Source organism: Mixophyes fleayi, chromosome 6 (genome assembly GCF_038048845.1).
Source record: "Mixophyes fleayi isolate aMixFle1 chromosome 6, aMixFle1.hap1, whole genome shotgun sequence".
Taxonomy (NCBI): domain Eukaryota; kingdom Metazoa; phylum Chordata; class Amphibia; order Anura; family Limnodynastidae; genus Mixophyes; species Mixophyes fleayi.
The window spans coordinates 69,038,521-69,064,023 of NC_134407.1; the positions used below are offsets into that span (position 1 = coordinate 69,038,521).

At 41.2% G+C, this 25,503-nt stretch overlaps 1 protein-coding gene across 6 annotated transcripts in view; it reads right to left on the bottom strand.

Moving 5' to 3' along the window:
* Positions 1-20,337: 20,337 nt before the first annotated feature.
* Positions 20,338-25,503, bottom strand: part of SLC16A3 (solute carrier family 16 member 3) — a 48,485-nt gene continuing 43,319 nt past the window's right edge. For all 6 annotated transcript variants that reach the window (XM_075216773.1, XM_075216772.1, XM_075216771.1 and 3 more), the window contains 2 exons: positions 22,729-23,496; positions 20,338-22,445 (listed from right to left, as the gene is read on the bottom strand). In XM_075216773.1, the coding sequence (XP_075072874.1) occupies positions 22,165-22,445; positions 22,729-23,496 (1,049 nt within the window). In that variant the 3' untranslated portion in view covers positions 20,338-22,164. The remainder of the gene's footprint in view (positions 22,446-22,728; positions 23,497-25,503) is intronic.

The window sequence follows — 25,503 nt, forward strand, 5'->3', positions numbered from 1 at the left end:
CCCATAATTCCACAGATTTCTCCCCAGGAGTTTTCTCTAACTCTTTTCAGCCGTGGCATACGCGGGGAGTCAGATTTCTTAATCACCTAACGTCTTCCATGATCTTTCCTCAATTTTCCGGTATCCAATCTCACTTTCACATCCTCTCAAAACACTGCTACTAATACCTACAACTATGCCATATTTCATAATACAAAGACCGCATCTCCTCCCGCCCTCTACCTTTCAATCCTTCTGTTTACATCAATCTTCAACAAAAGGTCTCATCTATGCTTTGTATTCTGAGCTTGCACCCTCTACTTTGGGTCTTCGGGATCCCCACGAACTAGCCTGGGAATGTGACCTTGGTGAGGTGTTATTAGATGAGGAATGGTCTGAGATCCATGAGAATGCTGCCTCCAGTTCTAGCTGTGTTTAGAATTAGGAGAAATCTATAAGGTGCTATACCTTATAGGTGGTATTATGTGGCTTCACTACTTCGTAGAATCCTCCCTGACACTTCTGATCAGTGCTGGTGGGACTTACCTTCATATTTGGTGGACGTGCCCAAAACTGACAAGCTTTTGGATCGAGATCAAACACATTATTCAATCAATTGTTCAGATGGAAATTCCCTTATAGTCCAAATTTTTTCTTCTTCCTCTAGGAGTCCCAGCCACGACCCGCCATCAGAACAAACTAATTAGACACATTGTCTCAGCAGCTACCTGCCAAATAGCAGTGGACTGGAGGCAGCAATCTTCCCCCTCTCTACAGACCATAATTAATAGTCTGGCAGACACAGCGAATGGAGTATATGACCAGCATCATCTTCCAACTCCTCGAGAGCTTTCACCAAGGTTCGGATATAGCCACCTCTCTCATTTACCTCTACCCCTTCTATCTTCTCTCTATACATCTTATTTGTTCTCTCCCTTTTTCTTCTCTCCACTCTGTAAGGAAAACTCTTGGTCACTCTTCTCATCTATAACTTTTGTTGATATGTTGAGCTCTACTTCTATGCTGGTCATAGACTCAGCTTATTTTGATAATTTCGACCTATGAATTCTTATTGTCAGCTGTAAACTTCTTGTGACCTTGCAAAAATAAAACGTTTAAGAAAAAAAAAAAAAAGTTACCATTCATTGGTTAATTCAAGTTGTGTGAGCACTTAGTTTATTACAGGTGGCTATAATTTATCACACAAGTCTAATCTAGCACTTTTTTCAAATTCATTTGAATTGCTCAAAAGGGTGAGTCAGATCAATCTTTCCATTTTTATAGTTTTTCCTACTATTGCATTTTTTAAAAATTGTTATTTTATTCCTACTTATGGGCAACAGCGGATACAAATTACTTTTTTCAAATCTCTGGCCAGCATATACAACAGGGCCAGTCAAACAGCACTGGCTATCTAAGCTGGGATCCATTTGACTCAGTTACAGCTACTTCAGCACAGGACCTAAGTATTTTAAATGTGAGTGGCTTTTTTTATAGGTTTTGTATTAACAAATAGATGATCGGCGCACAATTTTCTGCAGGAACAGTCTACTTAGACACGCAAAAGGTACTGTTTTATATACATATTAATCAGTTACATACACGTTAGTCAGTTACACACGGACATCAGTCAGTCTGTTGTCTCGCCCTGATCCCCTTCCTAGTACCCCTGCACCCTTTGCTCATTTGCTAGTCCCTCATCTTCGCTTCTATCCTTCCTCTCCCTACTCCCTTTCACCATGTCTCTTTCCTCCCATCCAATACCCATCCTTAACCTCTGCCCTCATCTCCGTCCCAGAACCAGCCACCTCCACACACCTGCTAATGTCATCCATATGTTCCCACTTCCCTCTCTCCCTTTCTCCTGTGCTCTCTGGAATTCCAGATCCATCCACAACACAATGCCCTCTATCCATGACCTCTTAATAATAATATTGACATAATGTTCTTGGTATTTTTTTCCTGATCTTCTGGTGTCCTCTTGTTGTGAAATGAAGTTTAAGAATGTTTTGTATACAGTTGGTTGCAATATTTGGTTAATTGAGGAAGTTAGTTGAGCAATCCTTTGTGATGTCAGTGTTACAGAGGAAGCAGCAGGACTTCTAGAGTGAGATGAATGTAGAAAAGAGTATTGTTTGCAAGACACTTCCTGCATACATGTGTTTGGTCTTCCTAGTGGCATTTGAAAATGTATATTTAATTTGACAATATCTGCAAATCTTGTTTATATGCACTGTAGAAATACTTCCCTGTTCTAGATGAAGGTTGCACCATTATGCTGTGTGTGTATATATACACACATATTAACACCATCTGCAAATTTAGTATGCAGGGGCGATACTTCCACTGTGGAATTTGGACAACATTTATATAATTTTACTTCTAGTCTCACCCATACTTGCCAACTCTCCCGGAATGTCCGGGAGACTCCCGCATTTTGCGAGAGTCTCCCGGACTCCCGGGCGAGTGTGGCAATCTCCCGAATTCTGCCCACTTCACTAGGAAGTGCCCACTTCCTAGTGAAGTGGGCAGAATTAGATCCCAAACGCCGCGATTCCCGATGAATCGCGGCGTTTAGCCCCGCCCCCCGCTGTCAAATGACGCAATTTGCGTCATGACGTCACAGGGGGCGGGGCCGAAATGACGCGATTTTGGCCGCCCCGCCCCCTCACGCCCCCCTCCACTGGCTGGCTCCCGGAAGAGAGCTGAAGAAAGTAGGTAAGTATGGTCTCACCTAAGGGAGATCCGTAGGGGTTAAATTATGAATAAGATATGTTAGATAAATATACTAATGCAGCTACAGTTTATTATACTGAATTCAAAATCAAATGCTTACTTTTGAATATAAAAGTATAAAATACTTTTGGTTCCTTTGTAGCTTACAACTACAAACCATTTACATTTATTCTGTCTCCTCTCTCCTGAGTCTTTTGAACAAGCTGTTCATTTCTAATAGCTCCTGGAACAAAATGGCTGCCAGATCAAAGACCATGACAGGGTAAGTGCATAAATATAAAAGGCATAACCTCCTTCCTTTGGAAGTGGCAGTGCCCCCTGGAGGCAGAATGACTGTTGCTCTTGCATTTTAGACTTGTAGTGTATGGCATGACCTTAGTGTACAGAACTGCAATAATGAGCAGGACAATCCCATAATTAAATTAAACAGACCAATACAAAAGACACCACACAACTTTTATGGTGGAAAGGCCACAGCTATGTTTATTTTGTCAAGACCTATTACATTTAACCATAAACCAATATATCTCAAAATTATCCAACCATTAATCAATACCATTGCTTTGCTTTATCAACCCATGCACAAATCCCTCATGTCCCATGATCAGGGTGACCCCTGAACCCATACTGAGTTATCTAAAACATAAATAATAAATTTCCACACCCCCGCCCAAAACAAAAAAAAAATCTTTAAACCAAAGTGGATTATTTCTGACTAAATGATTACCACCAGTGTTAATCAAATCAATTGAGGCCAAGGGCTGAGAACTTTGCAAGACCAGATTCCCTGAATGATGTTGTCTATTTCATACCTCTCCCATGACCAATAAATGCCAAAAACTTGAGTATTAATTTTTAAATATTTCTAATAATCTGCTGATGTGCTCCACTACTGGCCTAAAATATGAGTGGTCAATAATTTGATTCAACCTCTGCTGACAGATATGTAAAAAAAAAAAAAAAAAATCTTAAATGACAAGATTAGGCTAACATATTTAAAAAAAATTATTTTTGCAAGGTCAGATAATATAATCAGCACGCAAAGAAAAACAAGCATATACATACGAAGAGAGCATGAGAAACAACCAGCGCATTAGCATACGTAATCAATGCAGAGTGATCAAATTATATATATATATTAAGACTGACCAAGAATTTTTTAAGAAGAAAGAGAGAGAAGTGAAGCAGGGGCTAAAGAAGAGAAACTAGATCGTAGTAGAGAAGGGAAGAAGGGGAAAGAAAAGATTAATGGAAAGAGGACGGACTAAAGGAGGTATAATGTCAAGTGAAAGGGGACTAAGCCTGAAAGAACGAGAGTCATGGATTCCACACCTTAGTGAACAATGTTGATTACCTGTTGATGCTACTTATGTATTCCAGACGCTGGACTTGCCATACTCGATTTGGCAGGTAGCTGCCGACAAAATATGTCTAGCCAGCTGATTCTGGTGTCGAGTCGCTGTGGGCGCTCCCAAGGGGAGGAGGAGGAAAAATTTAGGTTCTAACGGTACAGTTATATGGAGTACCGATTGGATCAGCTGTTTAATCGCGGCCCAAAAATTTGGCAGTTTGGGACAAGTCCACCATATCTGGATAAAGTTACCTTCATGGGAGCACCCCCGCCAACAGCAATCAGAAGAGTCTGGGAGAATTTTATGAATCTGGGAGGGAACTTAGTGCCATCGGTACAATACTTTGTAGACATTCTCTCTTATTTTAACACAGATTGAACTAGAGGCAGCATTTTCATATATCTCTGACCACTCTTCGCTCAAAAGGGCTTCACCAAAATCACGTTCCTAGGCTAGTTCATGTGAATCTCTAAGGTCTGAAGTAGGCGGGGCGATTTGGTAGTACAGTGTTGAAATAAGACCTTTCGTAGAAGACTGGCGATTTTCAAACGTGGTAAGGATTGGAAGAGAGGCGAGTTTTAGCTGTATGGTGAAAATGACAGAGCTGGAGGTATTGGTAGAAAAATTTAGAGGGAATATCCATTCGAGATTGAATGTCATTAAATGAAGGGAACGCTGCCGTGGCGGTGAGATCATTTAAGAAACGAATCCCTCGTGAGGTCCATGGGAAGAAAACTTTGGGGGGGGGAAGGCCTGGGGCGAAGTCAGAGGAGTTAAATAAGGGTATTAGTAATCCCTAGCATCGGAGTTACAGAGTCGCCAGGAATCATACATGCGGTGATGAGTAAGCAATGTGACTAGAGAGGTCGATTCTAAAGAAATGGGAGAGCCCCGTCTGGAGGAAGTAGGGGAAGATCTGTCCAGGGTGGGATCAAGGGTCACATTAAAGTCGCCACCCACTATCACATGGCCTCACGCCAACCGCTCAATGCATTTAAAGAGTCTGATAAAAAAAAAAAAAAAAGGCTTCTGGTTAGGGGTATAGACCGAAACCAGAGTTACTGGGGTAATTCGAAAGGTACCACCCACTAATATGAAGCGACCCTCCAGGTGTGCATAAGTGTTGGAGTGCGAGACGGGGGCCTTACTGTGGATCAAAATAGCCACTCCCCGCTTCTTGCAGTCCGCTGAGGCAAAGAGAGTCTGCGAAAACTGCTTACCCTGAAGCTGAGAGTGAACTCCAGTGAAGTGCATCTCCTGGAGAAAAACAATATCCACTTTTTCTGTCCTACAGGCCCCCAGTAGCATTGTACGTTTACAAGGGGTATTAAGGCCGTTGACGTTGATCGAGAAAATTTTTAGGGCAATGACACTGGCAGAATGTTAAATCCCGACAGCTTGACTAATAATGGGGTAAAAAGAGATAAGTTATTAAACCGTCCATGAGAGAAGAAAAAAGATGAGGGAAGAGATAAGAAAGGAAAGTCGAGAGCAAAAAAAAGCAAAGAAAAAAAGCACAGAGCCCAATTGGGCGTAAGATTAGGTTAACATAAATGCTAAAATATTAGATTTTAAACTCCCTATTACTTTAATAATATCTGGATATAAACTCAAATTTACATGTGTGTGTCTCTATCCTAAATTAATTGGAGGAAAACCCTTGATCTTGTAAACCCAATACATATAAGAATTTCTGAAAAACCTTAGTAAATTGAGAGTGGGACAGAGGTGATCAATCTTGATGGATCAAAAAAAGTATTCTTATTTGAAGTAATTTTACAAACTTCCTAAAAAAAAAAGTATTCCCCATATTTACCTAGCTGGATCTACCTACCTCTACCTTTTTGGTCAAATGTTTTGGGGGTTTTTAAATCAAGTATTTTTTATTGGTATTTCACCAAACACACAGAACAAAAACAAAAAAACATAAAGAAAAAGAAAAACAATCACAAGTATAACACAATCAGAGTTAGGATAATTACCTATATAAGAACATCACAAAATGACATCATATGTGCCAATCTCGTTAAGGAACATGAAGCATATATGCCAATACGTGAGTATTTATCTAGATACAAGATTTGACATTTAGCATTAGACCTGGGAACCCGGAGACTTATGCGTTAGGGACACATCGGCTCGGGGAAGCAAGAGAGAAGGGAGACTCAAGCCATCTACACCATGTGCCCTCAAATTTCTTTAGGGCCTGTCTGCTGGTATACATAAACCTCTCGTGCCGTATAGTAGTGTTGAAAAATGATTTCCAATTTTTAATCGTGGGACTTGCCGGGCTAACCAGAGTCTCGGTATGCTAACCCTAGTCACCATGAGCAACTGAAATATAAAGTTGCATCAGCTTATTGACATTACCCTTCAGGCGAAGCCCAAAAAGACAGGTGGCTGGTGACCGAAAGGGCACCTCAATTCCAGGTTTGTTTTTTTTAATAAAGTGAGTGACCCTACGGACCATACATACATAGGTTTGTATGCAAGAGCACTCCCAAAGAAGGTGCCAAAAATTACCATTTTCTGAATTACATTTTGGACAATTGGGAGTATTATCAAGGCAGAATTTTGTCAGTCTAATAGGGGTCAAGTAAGCCCTATGCAAAATGAAAACCGCTAGTGCTATGCAGGACCCTTCCCCAGTCCTTATCTGTTAAAGGACCTAGATTTAGTTCCCACTGATTTCTCTGGCTATTCAAATCGTCGACTGTGGATTCATATAAGAGATACGAGTACATATGTGAAATCAAACCCTTGTGACCAAGGGCCTGTAGTGGAGCTATAACAATTACCGGTGTGGTTATACCATGTCTTAATTGAAGATCGGAGAAGAACATTGTTCTGGGTATGGAGAATTCCTTGGATAACTGTTCAAAAGATTTGAGAACATTTGTGTCATATAATTGACTTAAAACCATTACACCATATTGTGACCACCGCCTGGACCCCTCCACTGTGTCCAATTCCTTTAATTCCTTTGTGCCCCAAATAGGTGTGCATGGGTCAGTATCTGTATATCCCACCATTTTATTCCTAATTGTCCAAATCTTAATTGTTTGTATCAGAAGCAGGGAAGCCCATGAATTAAGCCGTCCAGACAGCAGTGACTGTAAAGGTCTATGGTTACCAATAAATTGGTGCACTAATTCCCAATGTAGGTCATGATAATCAGGATCAGAAACCCATTATAAACCAAATATTGGTCAATGCTACGATAAATGGAAGCTGGGATATATATCGGTGACTTCTGAAGCATATATAAACATTTGGCTGTACCACCATCTTAATCAAATTTATCCTGCCAGAAACAGAGCGGGAGCTTCCTCCAAACATGAATTTTCAATTTAAGATACTCGATATGAGGTTGCAAATTCAGTTCTACATATTTTGAAGGGGTATTAATAGTCCATATTCCCAAATATTTGAATTTCAGTGTACATCTTAATTGGAGATCTTTCAATGGTGTCACGTGGGATTCCCAACCCAATGGAAACATGCTGAATTTATGGCAATTGATTTTTAATCCGGCAAAAAAAATTTTTGGGTCAACTACTCGCAAAAGAGCTCCTAGGGAGGAATCATGGTCTGAAAGAAACAGAAACATGTCGTCGGCGTATAATGCCACCTTATCCTCCCTGTGTGCTGATTTAAGTACTTTAATTTGTTTATCATGACGGTTTAGACAAGCAAGAGGCTCTATTGCTAGTACAAACAGAGCCAGGGACAGTTGGCATCCCTGTCTAGTGCCCCGCTCCAATTTGAATGGCTGAGAAAGATATCCATTAACGCATACGCGTGTTACTGGGTGAGAGTACAGGAGCTTAACCCAATTTATACATTTCGGACCCAACCCAAAGCGGGATAACACCTCCCACAGATACGGCCACTCCACCGAGTGGAACGCCTTGGCCGCGTCCCAAGACACCACAACTTCGGTCTCTGAGGAAGGCGACCGCACCTGCAGGAGAGTCAACAGCCTCCTAAGATTAATGTGGACATGCCTGTCATGAATTTCATTTGATCAGGATGTATCAGTTCCAATACCACCCTGTTCAACCTCAAAGCCAGTAGTTTAGCCAAAATTTTTACATCGGTTGTCAAAAGTGAGTTGGGACTCAGGATATAATAGATCTTTCCCTGATTTAGGCAGCACAACCACTATTGCTTCCGCCTTGGAAGGGGAGAGGGTGCCGACCTCAACAAGCTCGCTGAATGTGTCCAACAACTTACATAAATAAAAGGACCAATGTTTTTTTCTTATACAGTTCTATAGGTATGGCATTCACTTCAGGGTCTTTACCATTAGTGGCCTCGAGAAATGTGTTGAAGATTAAGTAGTGAGCTGGATTATTTTACTATAGGAACCAGATTGGCTCACTGATAAAATCTGCAGTGAATTGTTATCTCACAAGCTGCTGCATGAGAAGGCAAAAATAGATCTGTTTCTCGAATTGAAAACCCAATATGTTAATATAATGTGAGTGGATTTGCAGTAACCTAAAGGTTGATTCAATATCAGTTTTTGCCTTAAGGGCAAGCTGACCACATTCCTTAACTGTCTTAAAGATTAAAATAATGAACGCAATGCATTTATTTACTGAATAATCTTCTGGGCACAATAAATGATGTATTAAACAAAAACTTGATTTTTACTTTTTTCTTTTTATTAAACTTAATGGTGACCAATTCTTTATTTTAAGCATTGCTTAAAATCAGTGGTGCCTGAGTCTATAAAAAGTTCTCTGTCCACCATGTTCCACTAAACAGATGAAAACACATAACACTGCTATGGTCTCCTGCGCATTTCATGCATTTATGTTTGTATCTGCAGTTGCAAAGCCATTTACGATGCCCTTTGTTATGCACCCAGTGCACACCTCTTTTCAAGCTTGAATTAATGGACTGTATTCTGCTCACAATACTTCTACTTTTGACCCACATTACTTTTAGAACACACAAAGCTCACAGATAAATGTATGTCTCATATTAAATTAAAACAATTATGTGCAGTAATCTTTCGTTGAAACCTTATTATAATTAAACCAAGCATAACCACAAATGTTACTTTAGGGGCTACTTCCTGAAGAGGGGCCCACGTTCCCTCTAGATCCGCTTGACTTTGTGACAAACTGTCCCATTTAGACCGTAATTTGGTAACATCATATAAAGTTTTATAGTCACCAATGTAAGCCGTTTGTGTAACTGCTTGACAGCCCTGTTGATTTATTCCGAATCCAGCCGGCACTTGTAGCGCACCCAGCTCTGTAGCCTTCCAGCTAGCCTTTCAGGTGTTTCACTAGTCCCTTCCGCCACAGCTATGTGGCTGCTGCTGCTCCTCCAGGGTTGTGTTGGGTTTTGTTTTTGTAGGTCTTGTGTTTTATGCAATGTAATTTACTAGGTATAGGCATTTATTAGATTTCATTGTAATTTAATTGTTAAATTATATATTAAACGTAGATTGTTTTTTTGCTTACATTCCTATATCATCCACCATCTTGCAACTGAACCTTAAAATTAGATATATATTATATATGTACGAGTGATGCTGACTCCCGGCAGATGACAGCCACAACTCCTTTTTTTAATAACTGCTTTTATTGTTCACATCATAAATAACACAGCATACTTTTTTCTGGATGACACCAGGCAACCCTAGCTCTGGTTTAGACACAGACCTCCTGCCTAGTCACTGGGCAACTAACTGGCATCTATCTTCACACCCAAAATAACAAAACACCCTTCTCCCAAACACCACTTAACCAATAAAGAAATTAACACATTAAGTACAAACATGAAATGCACCTGTGTGCTATATGAAAAACCAAGTGGGAATTTGGCCCTGTCTGCAGATTTGTTGGGATTTTACCGGTCCTTATCCTTATGCAGCGGAGGTGTGGAAAAATGTCCTCTTTGTCACTAATTTATATATATATATATATATATATATATATATATATATATATATATATATATATATATATTCCATTCCTTACCTCACTGTCATACACACAGGAGACATGATGGTCAAAGAGGATCAACTTGTAATGCGAAACTGAAGAGACTTGTGCACGATCAATGGGGCCTTTCACTGTGGTGTTGAGGTGCAGTCGTAATTGCTGCTATCCTGTTAAGGAAACTATTGCCTGACACCACTTGGACTCTAAGCATTAGAGGATCCTAATTACATACTTTAACAAAACAAAAAAAAAATAGTGAAATTTTGATTTTTAATTAATCCCACCACAGCAACATGTAATCTATTTGGGAATGCTTCTCTACGGTCTCCCATCCAGCGCCTCCCATCTTGATATATCTCCCCAAACCACTGACAGCTGCTATTGAGTCCTCGCTGCTCTACTCCTGCCGGGGACGGACGCCACCTACCACTTCCTGCATGTTCCGTTGATAGGCAACAGGACGTCTCCTCTGGCGGACAGGGCGCATATGCAGCGTTGCCGCGGCAACAGGACGCGCTGCCTGAATTCCGGTCGGCGGTCAGCGACCACCAATGAACACTCTCTCCTGTGTATATAAAGGAGACCCTGGCACCATTAGGGTGTCAGAGTAACTAGGTCTCCTATGCTCCAGCACTCTAGTGGTTCATCCTACTCCCTGCTTGACTCCCTGTGTACCGAACCGGCTTGACCAGACTACGTCTTGACTCTCCTCTGGTCTGCTCCCCGCTTCCTGGTTCTTGACTGCTGGCCTTCTGACTCCGCTTTGTCCGCTCCCTTGTACTTTGCTTGTCCGCACGGTTACGACTTCTGCCTGACCGTCTACAATTGTTCACCATTGACCTTGTGCGTAGCTTCCTTGGAGGGCCACGACCTGCACGCCTCCTGCGGAAAAACCCAAACTCCCTTGCGGGGGTGCCTGGTTAAGACCGGTGGTGTGTTAGACTCTGCGCAACCCTGTGTAGCGGCGCTAATACCTGCAGGTGAGCTTCAGTTCGAAATATCCCGTGACAGCAACAAAGGGAATTATTACTTCTAACACAGACAAGATTGTTCTATGAACTTTTTGGTTTGTTTGGTTTTTCTCTTTACACCATACCAATCTTACTCTGTGTGTGTATTTATATATATATAAGTGTATTGTAATTCCATATCAGGAAGCACAGTTGTGTTTATTGTATACATGGAAGAAACACAAAATGAGCATGGGAAAATCAAGGTGATATGGGATTGCCAAAATATACAACACACAGACAAGTATAACAAAGATATTGATATATGGGATGGAATGCTACAGATGGGAATGTTACATAGGACATATACACGTGAAGATAGAAGACACAGGAATAGATCAGTAATGGAAGTTAAAGAACCTACACACAGGGAATCAGTTCAAATATATAAACAGATAGACTCAAAAGTCAAAGTGATTGTATCATCTATGTTGAACTTTTTCCAATATATGTACAATGTTTAAAATTGTTCAGTATGTTGTAAGGTCATAGTTCAAGTAAAAAATGTATTATATATATATATATATTGTGAGTAAAAAACTAGAGATGGGCGGGTCCGGTTCTCTGAGAACCGAACCCACCCGAACTTTGGGTATCCGAGTACCGAGCGGAGCAGCTCGGTACTCTCCCGCCCATTCCGAATCCAAATCGAGGCCGAACGTCATTGTGACGTCGTCGGATCTCGGGGCTCGGTTCTCGCGATACTTCAACTTTATAAATACACGCCTCCACAGCAATCCATCGCCATTTGACAGAGGGAGAGAGCAGGGTGTAGTCATAGGCTAATTAGAGCAGGGACAGAGAATACAATATTGTTCTTGCAATTGCTCTAACCAAAATCGCTAGTGCAGAGAGGAGGATAGAGGTTTATTATTTTTTCTTCATATTTGGCACTCCCCAGCGCTTTTGGGGTGTCCCCCATAATTGTGCATAAATATTTCTGGCTGTCAAAAGTCATATCTGTCAGCAGTATCTACTAAATAATTTTTAGCACTCCTCAGTGCTTTTGGGGTGTCCTCCCTAATTGTGCATTAATATTTCTGGCTGTCAAAAGTCATATCTGTCAGCAGTATCTACTAAATAATTTTTAGCACTCCTCAGTGCTTTTGGGGTGTCCTCCCTAATTGTGCATTAATATTTCTGGCTGTCAAAAGTCATATCTGTCAGCAGTATCTACTAAATAATTTTTAGCACTCCTCAGTGCTTTTGGGGTGTCCTCCCTAATTGTGCATTAATATTTCTGGCTGTCAAAAGTCATATCTGTCAGCAGTATCTACTAAATAATTTTTAGCACTCCTCAGTGCTTTTGGGGTGTCCTCCCTAATTGTGCATTAATATTTCTGGCTGTCAAAAGTCATATCTGTCAGCAGTATCTACTAAATAATTTTTAGCACTCCTCAGTGCTTTTGGGGTGTCCTCCCTAATTGTGCATTAATATTTCTGGCTGTCAAAAGTCATATCTGTCAGCAGTATCTACTAAATAATTTTTAGCACTCCTCAGTGCTTTTGGGGTGTCCTCCCTAATTGTGCATTAATATTTCTGGCTGTCAAAAGTCATATCTGTCAGCAGTATCTACTAAATAATTTTTAGCACTCCTCAGTGCTTTTGGGGTGTCCTCCCTAATTGTGCATTAATATTTCTGGCTGTCAAAAGTCATATCTGTCAGCAGTATCTACTAAATAATTTTTAGCACTCCTCAGTGCTTTTGGGGTGTCCTCCCTAATTGTGCATTAATATTTCTGGCTGTCAAAAGTCATTTCTGTCAGCAGTATCTACTAAATAATTTTTAGCACACCTCAGTGCTTTTGGGGTGTCCTCCCTAATTGTGCATTAATATTTCTGGCTGTCAAAAGTCATATCTGTCAGCAGTATCTACTAAATAATTTTTAGCACTCCTCAGTGCTTTTGGGGTGTCCTCCCTAATTGTGCATTAATATTTCTGGCTGTCAAAAGTCATATCTGTCAGCAGTATCTACTAAATAATTTTTAGCACTCCTCAGTGCTTTTGGGGTGTCCTCCCTAATTGTGCATTAATATTTCTGGCTGTCAAAAGTCATATCTGTCAGCAGTATCTACTAAATAATTTTTAGCACTCCTCAGTGCTTTTGGGGTGTCCTCCCTAATTGTGCATTAATATTTCTGGCTGTCAAAAGTCATATCTGTCAGCAGTATCTACTAAATAATTTTTAGCACTCCTCAGTGCTTTTGGGGTGTGCTCCCTAATTGTGCATTAATATTTCTGGCTGTCAAAAGTCATATCTGTCAGCAGTATCTACTAAATAATTTTTAGCACTCCTCAGTGCTTTTGGGGTGTCCTCCCTAATTGTGCATTAATATTTCTGGCTGTCAAAAGTCATAACTGTCAGCAGTATCTACTAAATAATTTTTAGCACTCCCCAGTGGTTTGCGCTCAGAATGGATTCAAAGCAGTCCACATATGATCTGAATGAGCAACCAGGTTCTGTCACCAGTCCTGATGTTAGTGTTCCCAGTACGTCATCTGGCCAAGGCGATGTCAAACAACAGAGTGTTTTCAAATTAGTGCAAAAAACAAAAACCAAAAAAAAATTTACTGTATTGAAGCGAAAAAGAAGTGTAACTGAGCAAAAGTTAAGTGACGATAAAAAAAAATTGCAAGCATGCCATTCTACACACGCAGTGGCAAAGAGAGAATGAGGCCTTCACCTTTGGCTATTAGTGGCAGATCCCAAAAAGTTACCCAGCCTACAATTGGTGCACAACTACTGTTACGCGTCAAAGCCGAGCTGCAAGATAACAGTGAGGCATTACAGGAGAATATTTGCTCTGATTCACAAATGACAACAAACCCTGTGGAGAGTCCATCCAACAGTGGGATGTCTAATCGTGAGCATTCTGCTGATGTGTGCCTTAATAGCCCGAGTGTAGCCGGTGATACCCAAATTGAGGATGCCACTTTGGAATTAGAAGAGGATGAGGGGGAGATTTGTGTAGGCGACGAGGGCGCTAATGAGGATGTTGATGAGGATGAGGTTGTTTGTGTAAGTCCTGCACCAGTGGCAGCAGTTCTGGCACGTGACAAGAAAAAGGCCATTGTCATGCCTGGGCATAAAACAAAAAAATCCACTTCTTATGTGTGGAATTATTTCTACCCAAATCCAGACAACAATTATATAGCCATTTGTAGTGTATGTGAAGCCACAGTCAGTCGAGGGAGGGACCCTAACCATCTTGGAACCTCGTCTATGTTACGCCATTTAACGAGAGTTCATGGCAAAGTGTTGGGAAAAGCTGAAAGTTCTTCCCAAAAGAATACAAGCACTCCCTCATCAGCTAAGACCCTCCGCTCACCGACATACCGACGGCTACAAAATACACCCACCACACCATCCTCATCAATATCCTCAGTAGCGCTCGGAGTTAGCCCGGCATCCCACTTAAGGCTGGATGACTCCGGCACTATTATTGATTCCTCTGAAGAAAGCGTTAGTCCTGCTGCTGCTGTTGCTGCTGCTGGGGGTGAATCGTCATCCCAGAGGCAGGTTAATAAAATGAGCAGTCCTACATTTCAGCAATTAACTGTGAAACAATCATTTGCGAGGGGAAGCAAATATGACAGCAGTCACCCAGTCGCCAAGCGAATCACAGACGCCATGGCTGCAATGTTAGTGTTAGATCTGCGTCCAATCTCCACAATAAACGCAGCTGGTTTTTCACAGTTAATTGAGGTTTTGTGTCCGTGTTACAGAATTCCATCGCGACACCATTTCTCCCGTAAAGCTATTCCACAACTATACCAAAAAGTGTGTAAAAATGTAGAGATTGCGCTGCAAAAATGCCATTCTGCCCACTGTTCACTTAACCACAGATATGTGGACAAGTGGAAGTGGCCAAACCAAAGACTATATGACTGTGACAGCCCACTGGGTTGGTCATTCACCTTCACCAGCAGGAACAGCAGCAGCATGTACACCACTACGTAACATTTGTCACAGGCAGGCCACTCTTTGTATCACCGGCTTCACTAACAGGCATACGGCTGACAATTTGTTACGCAAACTGAGAGATGTGATTGATGCATGGCTTATACCACTCGGACTCTCCCCAGGGTATGTCATTTCAGATAACGCCAATAATATAGTGCGAGCATTACAGCTGGGTGATTTCCAACATATTCCCTGTTTTGCTCACACCATCAACTTGGTGGTGCAGAGCTTCCTACGAAATAACCGTGAGGTGCAGGAGATGCTTTCAGTGGCCCGTAAAATTTCAGGCCATTTCAGGCATTCAGCCACAGCATGTAGGAGATTACAGCAGCTCCAAGAGCAGTTTAACTTGCCCTGCCACCAACTTAAGCAAGAGGTGGTAACTCGGTGGAATTCCACCCTGTACATGCTTCAGAGGATTGAGGAACAGCGCAAAGCCATCCAAGTATATTGCACAAGTCATGACATTGGGAAAGGAGGGGGGATGTATTTCACTCTTGCACAGTGGGGAATCCTTTCAGTGCTGTGCAAGGTGCTGAAACCATTTGAAGTTGTGACATGTGAGGTCAGTGCAGACTCTGCTAGTTTGAGCCAAGTCATTCCTTTAATTAGACTATTGGAAAAGCAGCTTGAGAAAATGAAGGAGGAGCTGAAAGCAAGCAATTCAGCAAAGTATGTTGGCCTTGTCGATCAAGTACTTAATTCGCTTCACAATGATCCTCGAGTTATTAAGATCTTGAACTCGGATCAGTACGTTTTGGCCACTGTGCTTGATCCAAGGTTTAAAACCTACATTGAGTCTTTACTTGTAAATGAGCGAGATGTGAACTTTTGCAAGGAGCTATTGCTCAGCAAGTTGGCCGCTGAACTGGGCCTCGGCTTGACGACGTGTCCTCCTTCACTTTCTCAAGCTGTTGCTCGTAAAAAATTAAATTTCCAAAAAAGAAGCAGGGAAGACACAGGGGGCAGACCAGAACAATTTAACATCTGGGCTGGTTTGAAGGATTTTTCAAAAAAATGTGTCACTTTGCCCATAACTCCATTCAATATGAGTATAAACATGCAAAGGATGGTGGAGGATTACTTTCAAGAGGTAGTTGATATGGAAATGTCAGACAGTCCCTTTCCTTACTGGGAAGAAAAGCAGGCCATTTGGAAACCCATGTACAAACTTGCTTTGCAATACCTAAGCTGCCCACCCTCCAGTGTGTACTCTGAACGAGTGTTCAGCACAGCAGGGAACTTAGTCAGTGATCGCCGTAGAAGGTTACTTCCCAAAAATGTGGAGAAAATGATGTTTATAAAAATGAACTACATCTTCCACAAGGAAGGCCTTCACCATCCAAGACATCCAAGCACTGACTGTTCTCTAATGGCGGATTCAAGCGGCGATGAATTGATAGTCTGTGATGATGACGTACACACTGATGAGGGTGAGGATTAAGCTGAAGATGATGCCGATAACATCTTTTTAAAACTTTCTATGTAAGTGTAGGGTGCAATCTACCCCCAAAGAGGAAAGGTACTTGTGGCATTTCCATATCACATACCATCTTGAAAGGCTGCTGTTAGGGCAATTTATCCTTAAGGGTAGGGTGTCATAGACAGAGTGACCCTAAACTGGCTTTGTCCATTTTTCATAATATTGTACAGTCTATAATGGCTGAATTTTTGGGTATTTTATACAAGTGGAGGGGGGCCTAGAGAGATAGAAACCAAACTGGCTTTTTCCATGTCAATTAATATTGTACAGTCTATAATGGCTGAATTTTTTGGTATTTTATACAAGTGGAGGGGGGCCTAGAGAGACAGAGTGACCCCAAACTGTCTTTCTCCATGTCAATTAATATTGTACAGTCTATAATGGCTGAATTTTTTAGTATTTTATACAAGTGGAGGGGGGCCTAGAGAGACAGAAACCAAACTGGCTTTCTCCATGTCAATTAATATTGTACAGTCTATAATGGCTGAATTTTTTGGTATTTTATACAAGTGGAGGGGGGCCTTGAGAGACATAAACCAAACTGGCTTTTTCCATTTCTTTACATATTTAACTATAAGTGTAGGGTGTAATATACATTCAAAGACGATGGCTGCATTGCCAATATGCATAGATGGAGAGGAAGACAATGTTTTGTGTGTAGAATAGGCCTACCAACGAAGAATTAAACTGTTTTTTTGGATGATTTATTACCTCAACAATTAGATTACTTGTCTCTAAAACAGTTGGAGCACTAAATTGGGTTAATTTAGGCCCAAAAACATGGATTTTCCAAAAAAATAGCAAAACAAAACCAAACAAAACCAAAACCAAAACCAAAACACGCAATGGCGGTTTTGCAAAACCAAAACCAAAACCAAAACACGACGGTAATCCAGATCCAAAACCGAATCCAAAACCAAAACACGGGGGTCAGTGACCATCTCTATAAAAAAACATACATATATAATATATACACACAATTATTTTGGGTTATTTCTAACATGTGAATACTGTAGAGTACCGTTTTGATGTAACTCTTGAGCAAATAACTGATGTTTGAGGTTATTTAAGTGGTAAAAGATTGGAGTGGATGTGAACTTAATAGCATAAATGATGGAATAATAAGGTATCCAAAGAAAAAGAGAGGTAGTGAAAAATATTCAAAAACCACCTCAATAGGGCCCCACTTACATTACACTATCATTTGGTGGTTTTTCTCCAAGTGAAGACTGGTCATCCTACAATTGATTACCATCTGGGAGAAGGCTTTGAATAAGTATTCCTACCATAAGCTAAATACACATAGTGTGCATGCGTGCACTTCTGGTAATTCCCATTTTTGGACATGGACCCAAGCAATTTTCCAGGTAAGGTAAGATGGATATCAGTTTATATAATCAAGGGACTCTTGTATATTTTTTTAATTTGAACAATTAATGAATAGTTAAATGTATTACATTAGAAATAACTACAAAGTTGAGCATTTGATCAGATCATTATTATCGTAAATTTATAAGCTGCCACAATGCTCCACAGCGCCGTACAGTAGGGAAAACAGGGACTGGTAGACAAAATAAATGCAGACATGAAAACAAAGGGTATGGAGGGTCCTGCTCATTAGAGCAGAACTTACATTCTACGAGGAACAGGGCACAGTTGAAACAAGAGGAGCAAATGTGTCTCAGAGTGGAGATTGGGACAGTTGTGAGTGTGCATTAGTGTGAATAGTATTATCAGGGATAAAGTAAGCTCTAAGGTGGTTGCCAGAGACGAGACAAAGTGCAGGTGAGAAGTAGATCTAAGAGGGCGGGAGGGAGAGTATTTTGATATAAGATTTGAGATGTATGAAGGGGTGGTGTTGTTGAGGGCTTTGTAGGTAAGAGTGAGTAAGTTGAATTCTGGAGAACACAGGGAGAGCCAGTGTAGGGATTTGCAAACTGGTGCAGCAGATGTGGAGCTGTGAGAGAGGAAGATCAGCCTTGCAGCAGCATTTAGGATGGACTGAAGTGTGGATATATGGGTGTGGGGAATGCCAGATAGCAGGAGGTTGCAGTAATCAAGACTGGAGAGGATGAGAGAATGGTTAAGAGTTTTGGTAGCATGTTGAGTAAGAAAAGGGTGTGTTCTGGCAATATTCTTATGGTGGAATTGACAGGACTGAGAAAGAGTCAGGATGTGAGGAATAAAGCAGAGAGCGGCGTCAAGTGTGACACCAAGGCAGCAGGCTTGGGAGACTGAGAAAATTGTGGTGTTATTAACAGTAAGGGAGATTTCAGGGGAGGTGGTGACACTGGCAGGAGGGAAGATAATAAGTTCTGTTTTGGATGTTTTGAGCTTTAGGTAGCGTTAGGACATCCATGTGGAGATGAAAAACAGTTGGTAACACAAGACAGTACAAAAGGGGAGAGGGCAGGGGAAGAGACATAGATGTGGGTGTTATCAGCGTAGAGGTGATATTGGAGGCCAAATGAGCAAATTAGTACCCCAAAAGAAGAGGTGTACAATGAAAAAAAGTTAGGGTGTCAAGAACAGAGCCTTGTGGGACCCTAACAGATAGTGGGAGTAGAGCGGAGGATGTGTCAGAGGTAGAAACACTAAAGGAGCTGTTCGATAGGTAAGAAGTGAACCAAGAAAGAACTGTCACGAAGGCCAATGCAGTGTAGGAGAAGAGGGTGATCAACAGTGTCAAAAGCAGCAGAGAGGTCCAGAAGAATGAGTATGGAGAAATGACCATTAGACTTTGCAGTAAGTAGATCATGGATCACTTTTGTGAGAGCAGTTTCAGTGTAATGTTTGGGGGGGGAGGGGCCTGATTGCAGGGAGTCAAAAATGAAGTGAGAGGAGAGAGAGTGAGACAGGCGTTTGTACACTAATTGCTCAAGTAGTTTGGAGGCAAAGGGAAATAGGGCGGTAGTTGGAGAGAGGCTGGATCGAGAGATTGGTGTGATAAACGCAAGTTTAAAAAGGAGGATGGAAATGTGCCAGTGGAGAGAGACAGGTTATAGAGGTGGCAGATGAGGGGGACAGCGGGGCAGAGGAGGGGGACAGCGAGGTAGAGGAGGGGGACAGAGAGCAGAGGATGGAGACAGAGAGCAGAGGATGGGGACAGAGAGCAGAGGATGGGGAACAGAGAGCAGAGGATGGTGACAGCGGGGCAGAGGATGGGGACAGAGAGCAGAGGAGGGGCACAGCGGGGCAGAGGAGGGGGACACAGCTTGAGAGGGGCAGTGGAGGGGGACACAGCGTGAGAGGGGCAGTGGAGGGGGACACTGCGTGAGAGGGGCAGTGGAGGGGGACACAGCGTGAGAGGGGCAGTGGAGGGGGACACAGCGTGAGAGGGGCAGTGGAGGGGGACACAGCGTGACAGAGCAGAGGAGAGGGGACAGCATGTTAGAGGGCAGAGGAGGGGGGACAGCGTGACAGAGGGCAGAGGGGGCAGTGTGAGAGAGGGCAGTGTGTCTGGATGCAGAGGGGGCAGAGTGCCTGAGGGCAGTGTGTCTGGATGCAGAGGGGGCATTTTTGCATACAACTAAATAAGTATTTCTGTCCTGACCTAAATACTTATTACAATTTTTTGACCCAACTACTTCTAAAACAGGACTGCTCAGTAATTATTTTGGAGACTCTAAGGGTGCCGTGAACTGCAAAAGTTTGGGAACCACTGAATTAGGCTAATGCGGTGCAGAAATCTCGGCTCAACTTTCCCATTATATCTCTATGAGACGCAAGGGAATATGACCAGAGATATTAGTATCCATAATTATTTCCTAGCACAGTTTCTTTCACTTTAAGAAAGTTTGGGGGGGAGATCTACCTGTATCTGGCAAATGACTGCGATAACTTCTAGCTAGTGCTTCCATTTTATTTAAAAGACAATGTCCTCCAAAGATATGCAAGATTGTTAAAAACATGGGTCCAATTACACTGCCGAAGCAACAAGACATCTGCCATCTTCCGCTATGGGTTAAAGTATTCTGCACCATGTAATTAAGATCAATGATGTTCTTCCCGACTGCAGTGTACTCAAATCAGTATGTATAGTATTACATAGGCTAGAATGTTAAAGGTCAGCCCCATGCACATAAAAACAAGATAGTGATAAAGACCTCACCGAAGGCATACATTAATGAAGAACAGTATATTATGGCAATATAAGTGAAGCACATGACAGATTGTGAGAGGGTTCACACTTTATGTAAGTAGCTCAGTTCCTAGCAATATTGATAAATGTTAAACACAAGTGACCTGTTGTTCATACGAAAAATGCTTACATAATGATCATGGCTTTATGTCAAATGTTAGAAGTTATCATAAGCTGCTGAAGTATATAAATAAGGCAACTTGGATTAAGGGTTTAATGGTCCTATGACCAGTCACCAATGTTTAGGCTTATGAGATTTCGAAACTCTGCTCCACTTGGCTTTTTAAATGGGTAACAGTAGTCTGTCACAGAATTGTATAGGAGAATGGAGGCGTGAATGAGCGATACTGAGAGGAAAGGTGGGGGGCTGTCACACCTGCGCCTTTCACCATCCTTGTCTCTAATAGTTTATCCTCAAGTACCTGCCCGAAAATGTAAAGGCTGAAGACAACGAGTCAATCAGAATACATCAAAATTGTAAAAAAATACAAAAATAAAATATAAAAAAAATACAATTTTTTTCTTTCCTGTTTTCTTTTACTATTCTCTATACCTCTCCCTGGCACAATTTTGCACCCTCAGCTTCACACCCTAGGCTGCAGCCTAGTCAGCCTAATGGATAATCAGGCCCTGCCTATAACCCTTGAAGTCAGCACACTACATTACCTCTGTTTCTTTCTTCCATCACCACAAATAGGAAAGGAAAGTAGAGAGCAGAATTTAAATGGAGAAAAACAGAATTTAAAAAATATATATATGTATAAAAAAGAATGAATTGTCTGGAGTTCACTAACAGAGTTGAACATTTAAGACACACACACAATTCTAAAGTCAACCCTACGGTTTGGTCTGATTTCAAAGCAGTGCTTGCTGTAAGTATGACCTCATTTCCTCACACTTTGCTTTGCCTTCTGTTCACTCCTACAAAAACACAATTTCATAAAAATTACAATCAATCATCCACAGAACAAGCTCTCTGCAAGTATACATGTGTGCGCAATAATTACAGCACATCCCAAGCATCAGTTGCAGGGTACCTGGAGTGGAACAGAACATTTTCTTTGGTGCTCATTACTGCCCCACTTCCCCTTATAGAAACAAAAAAATAAAAATCATACAATACAATGTTTAAAAAAATTATATGTTTATATGTACATATAATTTACTCATCAGTGCAATACCAAATACAACCAAAATCCAATATCACAAAAGTTTAAAGAAATTCCATAAATAAAATGATAAATATCAGCAATTTATAATACACATGGTAAAAAAAGAAAAAAAAACCCTGAAACCCCCCGCCACATAATCTAAAATGTATTAACCCAAACAAGAAAAAAAAAAAAGCATGTTGGGTTGTTACAACACCTTACAAGTATAATAGGTACAATTTTAATCATTTTAGACAAAAGTGACTCTTTGCTCTGCCTTAATATGCGGTTACTGTTTACTTTCCTAATACATTGTGGGTGATCAATAATTGGCACAGCCCTAAAGCTAATCTATAAAAGTTTTCTATATCTCCCATCAGCCTTCACACACATGTCTCTGGGTTTGTCACAACTTCACCATTTTTCTCCTCTTTTAAAAACTGTTCAGCCTCTGCTGACTCTTCCTTGTCGTTTTCAAGTGCTTTGTCTTCAGATTTATTGATCTCGCCTATTTCTGCCACCTCCTCTTTACTGTGTGTTTCTTCAGGTTTTTTTTTGATGCAGAAGAAATTCCCACTTGTTAAAACCAGTGCAGAAGTGGTTACTTCAATACCGGCAATGATAAAAACGAACATATATCTTCCGGTTGCATCCAAAATTTTACCTAGAAATGACAAGGCATACAAAAAAAAAAGGATTTTAAAAATACGCAGGTAAAATGATTTTCATATAAAATCAATGGTAAAACCAAACATATAAATATATACACACTCTACCACAAGGTCAGCACATGCATCTCCTGAAAAAAATCTGTGCTGCGTGAAATCAGACCTGATCAGCTACAGGTTTTTTTTCCTTGCCCACATAAGAGAACTCACAACCAAACCATCTCCACGGGTCGAAATTATTTTTTTTTATAAAAATCATTGATCTTAAGGGATAATTACCTGCAGATGGTGGTCCAATAAGGACAGCGATAGCTTCTGCCATAAGCACCAATCCAATAGCACTGGGGAACTTTTGCGTACCAACGATTGCCATGAGGACCTCAAATTGCAGAGCACCAACCATTCCATATGAGATCCCAAAGAAGATGCAGAAAACAACCAGGCCTGCATATGTATCTGCCATGGAGCCCATCAGATCAGTAAAACCATTAAAAATCATAGCAAAGCCGAAAAAATAGACACAACGTGGTCGAACCCACTTCAGCCCAGCGAGGACTCCACAGGTGGGCCGCGCAAATATATCGATAAATCCAAGAATTGAGAGGAGAAAAGCTGCCTTTGTGTCTTGCACCCCAAGATCTTTTGCATAACTCACCACAAATACTGGTGGTACAAAGAGCCCTAAAACCATAATGGAAGCAGCTACAGTGTAGATGACAAAGCCTCGATCCTTGAACACTGTGAAGTCCAGAAGCTTTTTGGGTTTGGTTTGTTTTACTTGTTCGGTCTCTTCTTTTTCTTTCTTTGGGGGTTCCAGTGGCCTCATTAGTGCACCACATACACAGCAGTTAAGCAGCAGGCCTCCCAAAATAAGGAAGCCACCACGCCAGCCAAACTCATACTGGAGAATCTGTCCCAGGGGAGACAGGGCACAGAGAAATACAGGGCTCCCAGCAGCCGCTAATCCATTAGCCAGTGGACGGCGTTTGTCAAAGTATCGATTTAACATGATGAGGGATGGCTGGAAATTAAGTGCTAGACCCAAACCTATTATAAAACAAAAACATGCATGCATAAGATGTATGAAAAGTAAAATATTACTGTAGACAGGCAACATTAATGTAGTATGTAACACTTCATGCAATGACTTTAATATACTGTACTATTAAGTTACAATTCCCTAGATCTTTATAGTACACAACCATTGGAGTTATAGTGCTAACTATACCAAGTGTACTTTTACTATAGCACAGTGTGCAATATTCTCATTGTATGCTCTTTGTGGGGTTTTTTGTTTTGTTTTTTTACCAAGCATAATATAATTTTGCATATGTTACCAACACCCATTGTAAATAACCATATTTGGGTGCTTAGCCAATGTACACGAGAATTCAGACATACAATCAATTGACATGTATTCAACCCACAAAGTAGCCATCTCCACTGTAAAGAGGACCAGTAACATAAATTTGAAATCCATTTTTATTTATATAAGTCACTTTGTAATCCCCTCCCTACCTTCTTACACATCTGGCCAGTACAGGGCTTCAGTCCAAAGTCCTCCTGAAGAAAAATAGTTTCCCCATTTACAGTATACTCCACCTTTAGCTCATCAGCCATGCAAGCTCAAGTGCATGCTTGGTGACCGGTTCAGTGTCAGCCCCTCTTCAAGTTACTAAATCATCACTCCTGGGGCTAAATGTACTGAGTTGTGATTTTTGCAAATAGACAATATTTGGCGACTTTGTCTGCAAAATTTAAAACGGCAATGTGTTTACAGGCAAAAGTTAACACGTTTGCACAAGTCAGAGCTTAATACATTTATCCCCTGAACTCAATGCGAAGAGCCCTGCACCACTGATGTCTCCCTCCCCACCATCCCATATCTGGTCTCTAGGCCACTAGCTGACACATCTAATGAGCCAGATGTGGGACAGATTGCGAGTACAGAAACATATGCTTCTTCAGCAGGGTTACTGGCTGAAGCCCTGCACAGCCTTTGGATTAGGTCCTCCACACCAAAAGTTATAATTGTTTGCCATATTACTTCACCACATGTTGCATGCCAAGTTCTAACGCTCAACTTGGCACTAAACACTATAAATCACCCGCCCAGTAAAATTCTATACCAGACTTGGCTAACCTGTGGCACTCCAGGTGTTGTGAAACTACAAGCCCCAGCATGCTTTGGCAATATATAGCCAAGCCTGATCTATACAAATTACACTTCATCCCACCTCCTGTTCACTCTACTCACAAACAATGCATTTCACCTGCACACCTGCAGAGGGAGCTCAAGCTTACCTCTGCACCAACTACACAGCAGTCCTGGAAACGGTCATAGTACAAACACACACTGCAAATCCTGCACCATTTTAAGTTATGCTTCGTTACTTCATTCATCATCTAAACATTTAAAAACACTGCATACTGCAAAAGCTTATTTCACATGCAACGACTGGGTAACTTTTGTGAGTTATCTAGTAATGCCTTACTACTTTATTGTATTATGTCTTATTCACTGTGGATCCATCATGGTAATCATCAAAAGTGCAAATAAGGCTTTTAAAAGGTCTTATTTAAATAAAGCATTAGAATTACTATCGGGCAGCATGGTGGTGTAGTGGTTAGCACTTCTGCCTTACAGTACTGGGGTCATGATTTCAATGCCCGACCATGGCCTTATCTATGAAGAGTTTCTATGTTCTCCATGGGTTTTCTCCCACACTCCAAAAACATACTGATCGGTTTATTGGCTACTGACAAATTTACCCTAGTGTGTGTGTGTGTTAGGGAATTTAGACTGTAAGCCCCAATGGGGCAGGGACTGATGTGAATGAGTTCTCTGTACAGCGCTGCAGAATTAGTGGTGCTATATAAATAATTGATGATGAATTACTAGCTGTTTAGTTATAATTCTCCAACATACAGACACTGGGGTTCATTTTTGTCAGCAGCCAATACCCCTATACTTTATTTAAACCTCTTCTTTGAAACGTGCCCCTCTCCCCAAGCAAACATGAGTAGAACATACAAGCGCCACACATGCAAGGA